Genomic DNA, 14,193 nt, shown 5'->3' on the forward strand with positions numbered 1-14,193 from the left:
CACCCGTTGCCTTGCCCTCTCACTGGACAGCACTGGGAGGAGCCTGACTCTCTTTGCGCCCTCCGTCAGGTCCATGCCTTGCCTTCACCAGGCTGAACAACCCCGGCTCTCACAGGCTGTCTTTGGAGAGATGAGATTGCTTGGTAGAAACTGTGTTTTCAAATAATTGTTTTTCTTTTATTTTCTAATGTTTCTCATGCTGTCTTTTTGGTTTAGATGAAGTTTTTATCATGAACATAGGTTCAGTCTAAGTAACACATTGTCCTGAGAGACTGACAAGAAAAAAAAAAATTAAATGATTAACTTAGTCTAACATGCATACAGAAAGTCGATGAGCAAGCGAAGAAGGGAAGCTAAATGATGATCTTTTATCTCTTGGCCCCACTGAAGCTGGGAGTTACAAATTTACTCTGGTAGTCATTTGCCTTAACAGGACCTAGTGTCAGACTCAGGTCTCAGTCCTGATACTGAAAGGAGAAATTGAAATGAATGGCACAGTAGCTGCATCCACAGGGACATGAATAAATGTTTTTCTTTTTTTTTTTTTTTCTTCCAGAACATCAGCCTCAAGATAGAGTCTTTTTGAGTAAAGAAAACATAAAATGGCGTCAATGTTGCTTAGTCGACAGCTGAGCTGTTGTCTGCAGCAGAACTCCAGGCTGCTTGTATTTGGTAAGTGGCTTTTGTACTATTTGGTTTGTATTTGGTAGCATTCATGTTATGCTAGTGAAGAAAATTCCAGTTTGAAAGTTGCTGGCGTTTATCTAGTGCTGCATCTTTCAAAACTTGAACGATACTGCGTTCTGCATCTCGGATAGTGATGCAGTTGTAGTACAGAAGTGGCACACAGGGATGCTGTGGGGTTTTTTATGTGATTTTTTTTTGTTTTGTTGGTTGTTGTTTGTTTTTTAATTTGAAGGACTCAGCACGTTTACAGTGCAAATTATTAAACGAAACAAAGCTCATCAGCCCTTGGAACTCTGCTCTAACAGGGCTACTTTCTCATGCTACGTGGTGCAGAGGTGAAAAAGTCATCCATCAAAATCACCTTTTGCCATCATAGCGTGCCCCTGCCTGTCTTCTTTGTGGGGAGGTTTTGTGTGACTGACACCAAGAGGTGGCCTTTGCTGGGGGTATTTTTCTGCCTGCACTTAGCTCTAATGTAAAATAAAGGCCTAACCCACAGCTTCAGGCTGTTTTCTCCTAAGTGTATGATGACAAGCTCTTGCTAGACCCCAGCTCCTAGGTTAGCACATGTACATTGAGCCTCCAGTCTCATGAAATACATGCGCAAACTTCAGTCTTATGCTTTAAAAGTGCAAATTTCTTTTGGTCTTTTTGGACAAAGTGTTGAACTTAAGATCTAGCATCCACTTTATGTGCTGTTACACTGAATACAGTATGGCTCAATGGCTTTTTCTGTGACCAAGTAAATATTAATGTTTCTTTTCCTCTAGGCCTTCTGCTGAGCCAATGTGCTCCTTGTGCCACTGCCGTGCAAACACAGAACCCCTCCATTTGCTTAGAAATTGAAAAAAAAAAAAAAAAATTTCCTTTTAAACAATAAACTTTGCGGAGCAGCTGACCTTTGGCTAAAGAACAGAACGTTTGGTCTTGTAGCTATTGGAAAAGTATTAGGTCAGTGTTTCAGGACTGGATGCCCTTTATGTATGGGAGTGATGCACTGATTACCCGAGCTGTGCAAGAGCGGTGATCGTTTGGTCGATAGTGGCCAATGGAAAGTGCTTGCAGCAAGTAGGCCCTCAGCAGCTGCCAGTCCTCTGAGCTCATCTGTTGTCTCGCTATCACTTAACACTCCCTGTCTCTCCCAGCATCTTGCACACTTCCTGATGCTCCCTGCCCAGGAAGACAAATCACTACAGCTGTGCAGTGCACCTGAGGTCCCTGAAGTGCAGGTGGGCTAGCTCTTCTGTTCTCACCATTGCAATGAAGGGCAGCAGTACAAAAGAAATGCAACTCTGGGCCCCATCAGGCCATCCTTTTCGGAAACGTGTAAGTGGAAAGGCTGCTAAAAGCAGGCTTATAGCAAAGGATGGAGGGCCTTGTTGGCAGGTTGTGTAGCTGGCATGCTGCTTTGGGTGCATGTCTCCAGAGATAAAACATGGAGCAAAAGCAGAAGCCCCTACCAGAAGGAACTGTCTTCTGGTAGTTTTTTAGCCTGCTACGTTCCTGGCTGACACAATAGGCAGGAGACTGACAGCTGTAGAAAAAATGTGAGCTTCGGGTCATTTTCCTGCTGAGTACCAGCCGAGGCTGCAGCACTGCTGGTCTCTGCTTGTTTTTAGGGAGATGCAGAGGGGGATGTCCAATTTCTGCCTCAGGGTGCTCTCCTCCGACATGTTTTTGAGCATGCAAACTCCGAGCTGTACAGACTGAGAAAGACTCCTCATACGTTACTCCCACAAAATTCCTGCAGTGCCGTTTGGTCTGCTGTTTTTTTCAGTGAGATACTGAAATGGCAGGGTTTGCAAAGGGGAGGTGGAGAGAATAGCTTGCCTCTTGGTAGAAGTCTTTCTGTGGGCTGTGATGTTTCAGTTGCGTGTCTGCATTGAGTGCAATAATTCGCGCAGCTTGAATCTATTATAAATTTATTTACAGAAAGAGAGTCTTCCTCCTTGATTATTTCTGATTTTTAAAGCAAATGTGGGTGGTAGCGTTGTGCTGGCCCTGAGCATGAACTATGCTGGTTTCTGACAAAAAAGGGGCATGTGAAAAGGGAAGGATGTTGGCAAGTTTGCATTCACTGTGGCAGAGAATTGTACCCACATTCACTGTTGTAAAACACATGGGAACAAAGGAAACTAAACTCAATATTAATCAAAATATTTCTAGGAATTTTTTCTCTGGTTGTATGTGGGAAATGGTGTTTAATTCTAATCGAGATAGATTTCAAGTCCTCAAATCTTTTAACGAATGTGGGATAAGAGTTAAGCATCTGGGAGGAGAATCTTCTTTACTTGACCATTGCTTTTGGTGTTCTAATTCCTAACACAGTGCTAGTCCATGGCCAGATAACTACAAAACGAAAACTGAAAATTGTTTAAGCTGATTAAAATGCAAAAGCTAAGTGAAATGTATCGATGTAACATACAAGTTAAATCTTCCCCATACATGTAAAGCCTGTAATAATTTGGAGTCCTTATGCTTTCCTGAAAAATAATAATAAGCTGTAATCAGGTATCAATTTGTTGTCTGTGTGTATTTCTTGTACTTGATAGTTTGCTGTCTAAGGTACGGTTTAATAGAATTTGAGAGGTGGCAGAACATCGGTAGACAGAGTAGCTAGCATAATATATATATATTTTTTTAACAAATAGTCCTGCATAGTGCTCTCAGTACAGCAACATCGAGACAAGCCCAGGAGAGGCAGTTGATGCTGAAGAAATACTGGTGTTTCTCAGTGTACATCATCAGCTGAGCGCTGCAGTCACAGCTGCGTTGCCATCAGCAGTCTCCATGCTGCAGGTTAATTAGGGCTGACAGTCAGAATCACGCACTAGCCTCACTTCGTGCTACCTCTGGTTTGATCGGCTGTGTCTGATGGGAAAACTATTCCATTTCTGTGCTTCAGAGGTGGGCCAAATCATAGTTTGTTGTTAGATGGTAGAGCAGCAGCACAGTTATGAGGACTCTAGAGAGCTCGGTTCAGTTTCCTGCTGATTACCCTGAGGGGTTGAATTCTTCTTTGATTCTTGAACTGAAAAGCATGCCAAAAGGCCAGTCTTCTGCCTTAAGGAGGCATCAGTTCCCATTAGTGCTTGCACATGCTCCTCCAGGATGCTGACCTGCTCTTAAAAGCCCCCAGCGGTGCGGCTTCTGCAGCCTCCCCGGGCAATCTGCTCTGTTGCTGAATTGCCCTTATCTTTAGAGCTTTTTTCCTAATGTTTAACCTAAGTTTCAAAAACAGGAAAAGTCAAGTCCTTACTATTTGTCCTATCCTCAGTGGACCTGGAAGCTGGAATGTTTATTATTTCTTAGCAGCAGCCTTCTACATATTTGAAACCTATTACCTCTCCCAAAACCTTGTACTTCTGTCTCAAATGATTTAAATAATATTTCAATCTTAATTCATAGATCCAGTTGTTCTCTTCCAGTTTCTCAGCACTTTTATTGCAGTGCCCTAGGTGAACTAACTCTAGTTGAGGCCATACCTCACATATCTCAGCCTATTTCCTCACTCTCTTCAGAGAATAATACCACCTTATCTCACCGGCATGCTGCAGTGAAGACTGAGAGATGTTCATGTTCATTCTTGACTTGTCCCCATCACAGTTATCTGAGGTTGGAAAACCATGAGAACAGTTTACTCTAATCCTTTTGTCTCCAGTATTAATCCTTGCTATGACTTACTGCTTTTTTTTAATTCTGTTTATACATTAGAAGTTTCCCTAGAAAATCAGGACAAGAAGTGAAGTGGTGTGAGGTCTTGCTCTGCCTAACGCAAACCTTATTAACATCCAGATAATATTTCTCTCTTTCAGTAGAGAGAATAAACTGGATATGTTTGAGGGATATGTGGGAGAAGCAAAGATCATATCCCTTCTCTGGGTGATAGAGGGCACAAACTTGAGGTCACCTTCAGCTGCTGCCCTGAGAACCAGCTGCTGATGACCTGGGGTGCAACCTCTCCTGCTAGCCTGAGGAACCTTTTCTTCCCAGCCTGATCAGACGTTCTGCCGAAAGCTGAGATACACGGCAATGCTCAGGTTAAAAAATGGTGGCTGGACAACTACTGGCCAGGAGGCTGAGCTGCAAGGCCAAGTTTGGGCAGCAGTTCTCAGCTCCTTAAGGCGAAGGAGGACAAGTAAGGCCCATGACGTCCCCATCTGATTTCCCATTCCTTCTGTCCCACACGGGGCAGCCATGGTAATGCTGGCTGTTTTCCCTTGTGGCTGTTAATCTCTAGAGGGGTCCTGATGAACTTTCACTTACTGTGGTCTGCTGGGCTGCAAATGAGGCACAATGTTATGGCTGATTCACATCACAAGTTCTGCAGGAAAACTAGCAGCTTGGTGCTCCCATTAGTGCTGAAGAGTTGATTTGGGATTATGGTGCATTTGGGGGGAGGGAGTTGTTCTTGCGCTTTCTTTTGGGAGCCTCCACTCCTGTTCACCCTCTTTGTTTTCAGATTTTGTCTTGGTCTTTGGAGAATCCTTTTCCCATAAAATCTCCAGTGTGTATGTGGGAGTCCTGAAACCCAGTCAGTCTCATGTGGAGCAGCTTCTGATTTTACAGCATAAGCACTCTGTAAATAGCAGTCTCAGTTTTCATAATATTATGCAACAGCAATGTTCGCTTTCCAAACACCTCTAGTTAGCCTGGGCTTTTGCCATTGCATTTCAAGAGCTGTTAGTAACAGATTATACTTGCAACACCTAAAATAGTATTTGGGGGAAATCACAGTCCTCCTACATTAGGCTGTCAGGGCCTCCATGCTCCAAAAATTCAGTCTGGAAGGAGGTTTGGGAGACACCATGGAGTAGAAGTTACAGACACGCATGGGAAATTGCCTTTCTGCACTTGTACAGGGCAGCAGTGTATGGCACATGTAACGTGCCTCCTTTGGGACTGGGGATCTTTCATTCTACACTCTTTCACAGCAAAACGTTTGAATTTGAGAAATGTGTCAGCATTTATTTTTTCTATCTTTTCTTTTTTGCCTTAGGATAGTTCTTCCTCTTAATTACACTGATAAAATTACAGTGCCTCCTCTGGAGTTTCTCTCAGGTAATATCCAGTTGTTGTACGTTCAGGAACTGTATTTATAGAGAGTGGTTTGGTCAAGCGTATCAGAGGTCTAAGTACTTCCTAGGCCTCTGGTAAACCTACCTGTCAGAGATCACTGCTTACACCAGAGACCTGCTAACAGTAGCGCTCTTTGTGACTGCTAACATCACCAAATGTTAGAAGGGTGTAATTATATTAATTATGTTGCTATAGCAATGTGGTTCTTTATTAAAAATTGCTGAGTGAGACACCTGGTGAGTGATGAAGATAGCTTAGAAAACAGGAGTTGAAATACGAGCTTTTCTGTCTGCTGGCAAATGATGACATCCTGTTACATGAAAAGGAAGAATGATAATTTGCTGATGTTAAACACTCAAGTGTTTAGAAGGATGCTATATGTTGTATAGAGCTTTGAAGAGTCTGCCAGAAGCAAGAAAAGTAGAATTTAATTTGTTGTACCCACCATCTTCAAATGAGAGGGGTCAAAAGTTCTCTGCAAGTCATTTAGCTGATGTGGTCTCTGGTAATTAGGTTCATTAATCATGCATCATTTGTTTTCTGACTTTTGATTTGATGTTAAGAGATACTCTGTTCAGTCTTATTAGCCACATGTAATTTAAAAGCCTTCATAATGCTTTTTTAGGAAGAGTCATAGTATTTGGTCCTGTTCTTATGCTAAGTTAATATACCATGAGAAACTCTTTTTCCATTGCTGTTTGATCACAGACCTCAACAGAAAGTCAGTAGGTTGAGTTGGTCCATTGGCTCAAGAGCATAAATATTGATACATCTAGGAAAAAATAAATATATATATGCTTGGACCTGGTAAGAATCTGTCACTTACATATTCTGGAGATGCAAAGTGGAGCATTCAAAACCAAGACCTGAATTCATCAGTCCCAAAATGGAGTAGCTTCATTTGCAGAGTTTCTGTTGCAGAGTAACTTGACATTAAAAAGTCAAACAGGAGTAATTCGATCCAAGCTGTAACATACATTCAGTGCCTTCGAGAGAGAGAAATTCCAGCTGAGCAGACATGGTACAGTTAACTAGGGATGCATTGCAGTGAGTGGTCTGATTTACTTGATCTACTGATTTACTTGCAAGGCTCGCAGAGTACTTGAGCTCCATTCGTTGGACAGGGCATTACTGACTTGTGCAGTTTTTGGAGTTTATTCTGCAATTACTTGTGCACTTCAGTCTTCTCTACCTGCTAAGCTGAGTTGTGTTACATCAGGACACCTGATTTCCCAGGAACGCTACCTTACATAGTTCTGCTTTTGTTATAACGATAGATGTGCTTGTGCACCATGGTGTTGGTCATGCACTCAGATATGATGTGTGTCTCTCTGTGCCCATGAAACATGCTGTGTGTTGGTTATGCACACAATTGCTGCTTATCGTGACAGATTGGGCCATCTGCCATACGTGTGATCACAACTTTTTTTTTCCTTCAAATGAAAAATCCTATTTCAGGTGTAGGATTGGGTCCAGGCCCACCAGTTAACATGCTGTCAGTGAGCAGTACTTCTGGGTGCAGGTAGGCCTAGAGAGCCTGTTCACAGCAATCCCTTCCTTCCCAATGTGTTGGCAGGATGAGGTAACACAAGCCATTTTCGTTTTCTTCATGGCAGGCTGTTCCTTCAGATTCAAACCATAGCATTAGCCTGAGCTAGGAGGTGGAATGACCCTTTGACAAGCACAAGGACCAGTAAATTGGTAAAGCTGTCCTTATACCGGTGTTCATAAAATGATACACACCGTGGGCTCTTGAAAGCAAATGTATAAATCAAATTTGTATCAGTGAATCAGCTGAAAGATCACTTGTGTTGCTCCTTTTTTAGGTGACTCTGGTTCACTGACATCCTGAAAGTAACTGAGGTTTGGCTAAGCTGCTCCTGAAAGCTGTTTAAAACAAAGTAATCTGTCTCATAAATTGACCAACGCCACTAATATAATAAAAATGATCTTTAAAGCAACTCTTCTTCGGGAAGACTGGCATGCTTTAGTTTCACTTGAGCAACCTTTGCTGTGTATAAAACCCGTCTGTTGACAGGTACAAGCTGTGCCAGTGTGAATTGATGCAGCACCACACAGCAAAGTTCTGCTCATTTTTAATCGCTCATGTGTGCCTTTAGCACATATCTAGTTCAAATATCAGTGTAGACAAGGCTGTTGCATAAAGAGCAGCAAAAAGATGATGCTACTAGCTTCTGTGGTCTTTGCTGCTCTACTGAGCATTTCTGGGAGGCTGGTTGCCCTCTCCCCAAAGTAGTCTTTATTTAAAAATCACAGAAATACAGTGTGCTAAATGTTTCCCCTAACAGGAAGATTGCACGTGCACGTTACTGATAGACTTGTTTACAGGCTGTGGGTCTTGGAAGGGTTTCCTAATGCCGACTCGCTTTGTTACGCTGAGATAGGTGTTAGTGCCCAGGGAATGTGGCCTGATTTCCAGAGATGGGCAGCTGATGCTCCAAATGGGAGGAACGTTGGCGATGGTGGAAGAAGAGGAAAGTGCATGTGGGCCCTAGTTCACCTGTCTTGGATGTGCAGCTTTGTCAAACTTGTCAAAAGTGTACTTGCCATATGTTTTCAGCAGAGAGGAAGTTGGAGAAAAGTTCTTGTTGGAGAAAGTTCTGGAGAAGAAGGCAACATTTGCTGTTTGCAGAACAAGTCAAAAAGGTTCCTCCCAGTAAGGCTCATACGTGCTGCGTGTTTTGGCTTTTCAGAACTCCCTGCTGAGGCTGTCACTGCAGAGAACAGGGTCTAGAGCTCTCCAGCAGAAACACCCTGAATTACATGTTCCTATTAGCTCCTTTTCAGCAGAGGAATGAACTGACCTGCAGTGGAGCATGAGTATAATATAAGCAAGTCTTTTCTTTTAAATGACTCAGAAAACAGTTTGGGGCCACAGAATTCGTAATAATGAAATAACAATAAAGACTTTGGCTTATTAAAACAACTAAAAGAAGTTCACTTTTTCCCTTACATCTGGAGGAAAACTCATTTTACAAGTATGTTTAAGTCAAACTTTCAAAAATAGTGGTAAAGCTTTAAACCTGACAAAATGTAAAAGCTAAAATGAAGTTCCCTGCATCTGTTATGGGAAATGGCAGCTTGGGCTATGACTAGTTAGAAAGAGGGTTCCAGGCGTGTGTTCCTTTTGCTTTGTACACACCCTGCAACCATAGTTCAAAAGCATCAAGTGCGAGATAAGTGAACGTGCTTCCACACCTTTAACAAAAAATACCAGCAAAGTAATACCAGAGTACAATAAAACATTTGTGTCGTACTGTAAAGCTATTTCCCTCTCACCCCTGTTCTATTTGGCATGTTACTGGGCAACATTATAAACCTTAGTAAATCTTTGTTGTGCAGGTATTTCAGAGTACTTGGAGCAGAAAATACCTGCACAGAACACCAACAGAAGGGTTATTGGTGGTACTTCTTGAAAGCTCATTAGATTTTTATTTATTTATTACTTTATAAGGTTTACAAACTAAATGCTGTTTTTCTGTTATTTATTGAAGCAGATTAAATGTAATTATTTCATGGTAGGTTAAAGACCTGAAATAGTCCAATTTTTTTTTTCATGCTTATATTTCTAAATGCATCAGATCCAGTTTTTTTTTCCATATCTTTTATGCTACTGCTGACTTCCAAAACGCCCTGGGTTTTCTGTGCCTCTCTTGGTGCTCTCCCCTGTACCACACAGCAGCACACGGAGCCTGGTAAGGGAGAGAAGAGAACAGAGGGCAGGGAAGTGAATCTCCTGCCTTCCATCTGCACCATACGACACAGGGATGCCCAGAAAAGTTGTGGGCCCAGCCCCGCTCTGCAGAAAAGAAGGTTAAAAGGAAAGGAGGGGGATATTGCAGTGCCCTGTGACATGCAGGGGGACAGTAAATTCTTCTATAGGAGGGAGAGAGCAGAGCTTGTTGAGGGGAGGGATGGAGATGAAGAGCACGGGGGCTTGGGTGATGCAGAAAAAATTGAAATGTTCCTGCTGGCTTGCTGTGATCTCCCATCCGGGAAGGAGCTGGGGGCACGGAGGGGTTGGTAGGGTCTCTTTCTTCCCCTTGTAGACTTCGTAAGCTGCCTACTGGATCCGCAGCTTAATCGGCTCTGTATTATGTAGCTTCTGCTGATCTTTTATCTGCAGTAGCTTTTTTTTCTGGCGGAACAGTTGCCATGCAGTCTGCAATTTACATGAATGCTAAACAGAATGACACAAAAATGAAGTGGTGTTGCTGTAACAAAACCTATTAATAGCTTCGCGGAGAGGCAGTGACGCATCTCAGATATAACACTTGGAATTAAAGCTGGGGAGAAGATTTCTCTTTGCAGACCAAGTTTTCCCAAAATGAGCAGTGAGTTTAAGTGCTCAGCTAGAGATGCTTCCAACGGGCTGTGATTTTGCAGATAAACTTTCTCAAAATCGGCCTTGCTTGGCACATCTCTCACTCGTAGCCCCCTGGGCTCATCTGCTCCCCCTGCCCCAGCAGGGCCACCCCGAGCAGGGGGCCCAGGCCCGTGTCCAGGCAGCTTTGGGAGACCTCCAAGGAGGAGACTCCACAGCCTCTGTGGGCAACCTGGGCCAGGGCTCCAGCACCCACACAGCACAGAAGTGCCTCCTGGTGCTCAGAGGGAGCCTCCTGTGCTCTGGTTTGTGCCCACTGCCTCTTGTGCCCATCTCAGCCTGGACTTACCAAATCCAAAGACAACGTCTCTAATCACAATTACAAACCTTGGCCAAACAGCGATGTTCAAAGCAGTGCTGAGCACTCTCAAAGCATAGCCTCTCTTTCTTTGATAAATACTTATTTGACAACCGTCATTTGAAAACAAGAACGCTTCTGGTGATTTTCTTAAATGAAGTTGCGGCTGTGAGGGGCAGTTGTGGATGTCCCACTGCCCTTTGCCTGCATGGACACGGCCTGCCTCACCTGGTGCCTGCCTTTCAGGGGTGATGGTGACATGGGGTGTGCTGTACCAGCACTGCGCTGCCAGAGGTGCTTCTGTCACCTTACTTCAGCCACCCGCCACCCCTCTGACCTGCAACTCGGCCTTCCTCTGAGAGAAAGGGAGCTGAGGATCTTCACGTGAGGTTTTGCAAATTGCACCATCTTAAAATGCCCGTCGCAGCCCAAAACAGGTGATGCGCTTATCTTTCAAGTGTTAATCTGCTGCAGGAGCGATGCCCCTAAGTTGAGTTTATTAAGACCAATTTGTCATTGATACCGTGCTGTGCGAGGCCTTGCAGGTGCTTGATGATAAAAGTCACAGGACTGTCAGACGGTTAGTTCAGTCCAGCACTTAGTCACAGTGTGCAGAGCTAGCTCATAGTCTCTTGCTGGGCACCTCAGTAAAGCCATCAAGTCTGTACTTCCTCTGTTGCAAACGTACAATTATCCCCTAAACCCCTGAATGGAACATACACATATTCCAAATGGATGCTTAGCATTACTGAAATGGTGCTTCCTGACACTTCCCCATCACATCAGCCTGGTGGCGTGGGTAGGCCGTGTCCCCAGCTTCCCTTTTGCATGGCGATAAGCAAAGCATGTTCTGTTCTGTTCTGTTTTGCTCTGCTTGTCCAAAGCACGTCCTTCACTTCCCTTCTTTCTGCCGCTCAGGCGTGTAGGGAGCCCAGGGCTGGGAGGGACCAGATGCACTCAGCAGGGTCTCACTGTCACTCTGGCCTCCAGCACTGGGTTGGTGCTGGTTTGTGGGGACTGCTGTGTGCACATGCTAGCACAGCTAACCAGGTGCTGGGATATAGGCCTGTCTCTTTATTTTGTACATCCAGCACTCCTCTGAGCTAACAGGCTATTTGTGCCCTATCTGTTTCTAATCGATGTAGACTGCTCCTTTCTGGCCTTCTCACACACCTCAATTTGGGTGGAGAGAACAAGCCTGGAGAACCAAAAGGTGCTGCCATGACTTTGTGGCTGGGCACTGACACTTGCCGGGGTCAGGGGTTAGAGCTTTGTACATGTAGATTTCAGATGACCAAGGTTGAGAGAGCTGCTTTTCCAGCTCTGCTTTTCCAGCTCTGCTGGCTGAACCCCACCGATATCATGTAACATTTCTGCGTTATTCGAAAGGCTGTATCCTGAAGTGTTGGTAAAGATGACTTGTAAAGCTGCTTTCTCTCTTATGAGCTATGCCCAAACACAGCATTGTGGTACAGTTGCTTCAGAAATGGGAACCGAGCATGTTACTGATGAAGTTCAAGAGGTTTTGCCTTTTAGCTTTGTTACAGATACAAAGTTTATTGTGATATCCCCATTACATACATGGATAAAGAACAGCAACCCAGGCATAGGACAGAGCAAAAGTTGTGTTGCTATTTTTGACCCGGGTTTCAGAGCTGCAGTGCAAGATGCTGGATTCACGTGAGATTTTCAGTTTATTTTAAACATACCTATTTTCCTTTCTGAGGCACTAATATTTTCCAAGCAGTGTTCTTTGAGCTATTGCAGAACATTGCAGTGCTGTTTACCAGTGGACTCAATGAAGCTTTTTTGGTTGTTACTGGTGGTGAGCCTTCGCTGCATAGGAACGGGGCATTCCCAGCAAAGGCTTGCTCAAGGTGTATCAACAGACTTACCAGTGGAGATGGAAACAGATGTGCTCTTAGTCCTCGTGTCTTTTACAGTAGGATTTGCCTGTTTTTCTAGGCTTGTGTTGTCGTTTTACTTCTTTTTTTTTTTAAAGCTACCTCACTGGTATTAGTTTTATTTCACACTTGTCAAAGATGAGGTATTTGGTTCACTTCAGACAGCACAACGTAATTGGTCTCATCTGTCAAGTGTTCTCAGTCAGATAAGGTATGGATATTTATTCTGAAGGAGAACACAAAAAATATGGTCTGTACTCAGGTTTTCATTATTTCCTACAGGACACAGATACATCAGTCAAGCTGCAGCTAAAATTGATGTGGATTTTGATTATGATGGACCTCTAATGAAGACAGAAGTTCCTGGACCACGATCTAGAGTAAGTTCTCAAAGTATAATGGCTTGTATATTTTTTCTTTAGCTGTGTTTAACTTCCTAGAGAACAAATTTAATTCCAAACTTTAAATCCAATATGAATAAATATCATTTTACAACACTCTATGCCCACTTTTATCAAGATGCTGAGAGTGAAAAGCTAGGAAGGGGGGAAGCCTGTCTTGCTCCTCTCTCAAAGAGACATCTAAATTTCACCTGAATTTCAACTGCCAACTTCCTATTCGAAGTTACTGAGAACAAAAGAGCATCAAGTTGCTGAAACTTCTCATCTGCCTGGTGCAGAGACGTGGCTACTTGTCCTCCTGCTGAAAAAGAGCAACCTGGTTGACTTTATGATGTAAAATAATGCTTTGGTTTTGAAATGAATCAAAAGTTTCAGTTTGGTGGACAATTTTACTCTGACAGAGTCAGTATTTATACGGAAGCTGTTCAGTTAACACAGGAAAGCTAACAAGCTTTAGAGCTAAAGCACTTAAAATGCTTTCAGTGTCAAAATAATTGCTCTTCAGTAATTTCCATATTGCCTCCTTTGCAAGCTCTCTGCAAAACACAGGAATATGGATGGAACTCAAATACAATTGGCATAGCTAGTCTTGATGTTAAGAAACTGATTTTATAATTTTTTAAAGCCGTATTTCTAGAACCAGTGTGCCAGCATCACGTCTGCATATGTTTTGTACATATGCCATTTGTCTCTTTTCTTCTCAGTTTGGTTGATCAGTATAGGACAGGCAGCTTTTCCTTTCTGAAGATTTATAATTGAACAGTGTGTGCAGCTCATGCGGCTCAACATGCCACTGTAACAATTTAAGTGTCATGTGTGCAAGATATGCTATGAAAATTCACGTGGCAAGTGCAGTTGCCTGGGAAGCATCTAAGATGGCAAGTTTTGCACACAATTTTTGTGGTCATGTAAAAGAAACATGTTTTTCTTCAGTGTTTGGTAATTACATACCTGGGGCTGATTTTTTATTTTTATATTTTATCTGCAGGAATTAATGAAACAGCTGAATGGAATTCAGGTAATTTGTCAAATTTTCTGAGTTTGGGCAGGTATCCATCCGGTGATTTCAGAACTTGCTTTAAAATCCTGTTTTGTATGTTTAATTCAATTCAAAAAAATAAGGTGGAGGACTGAGATTGGGTTTGAATGCTTAGACATGGTATATGTGTGCATTTGAATAAAATCTAGTCTATTTTGAATACAGCAGAATGGTTTTGCTAGAATCAGTGATTTCTCTGTAATTACTTAAACAGTTTATGTGCTTTTTGAGTTGTTATGTAGTAGCTAGTGAGAACACAAGTATATTTGGTCTTAAAAGTATGCCAACCTAAGTGCATATTGCCTTCCCAAGACAAGCAGTTCCTCAAAGTGCGTGCTTGCCCTTAACTTCCTTCACAAACTACTGAAAATGAGATTTCA

General features: G+C 42.9%; 1 protein-coding gene across 1 annotated transcript in view; it reads left to right on the top strand.

Moving 5' to 3' along the window:
* Positions 1–597: 597 nt before the first annotated feature.
* ABAT (4-aminobutyrate aminotransferase) overlaps positions 598–14,193 on the top strand; it is a gene marked incomplete at its 3' end in the record, with an annotated part of 35,311 nt that continues 21,715 nt past the window's right edge. Inside the window, exons 1-3 of the mRNA XM_084296365.1 lie at positions 598–672; positions 12,656–12,753; positions 13,763–13,792. Coding sequence (XP_084152491.1) covers positions 603–672; positions 12,656–12,753; positions 13,763–13,792 — 198 coding nt within the window. The 5' untranslated portion in view covers positions 598–602. The remainder of the gene's footprint in view (positions 673–12,655; positions 12,754–13,762; positions 13,793–14,193) is intronic.

This window comes from Netta rufina (genome assembly GCF_964035555.1).
Source record: "Netta rufina genome assembly, chromosome: 15".
NCBI lineage: Eukaryota > Metazoa > Chordata > Aves > Anseriformes > Anatidae > Netta > Netta rufina.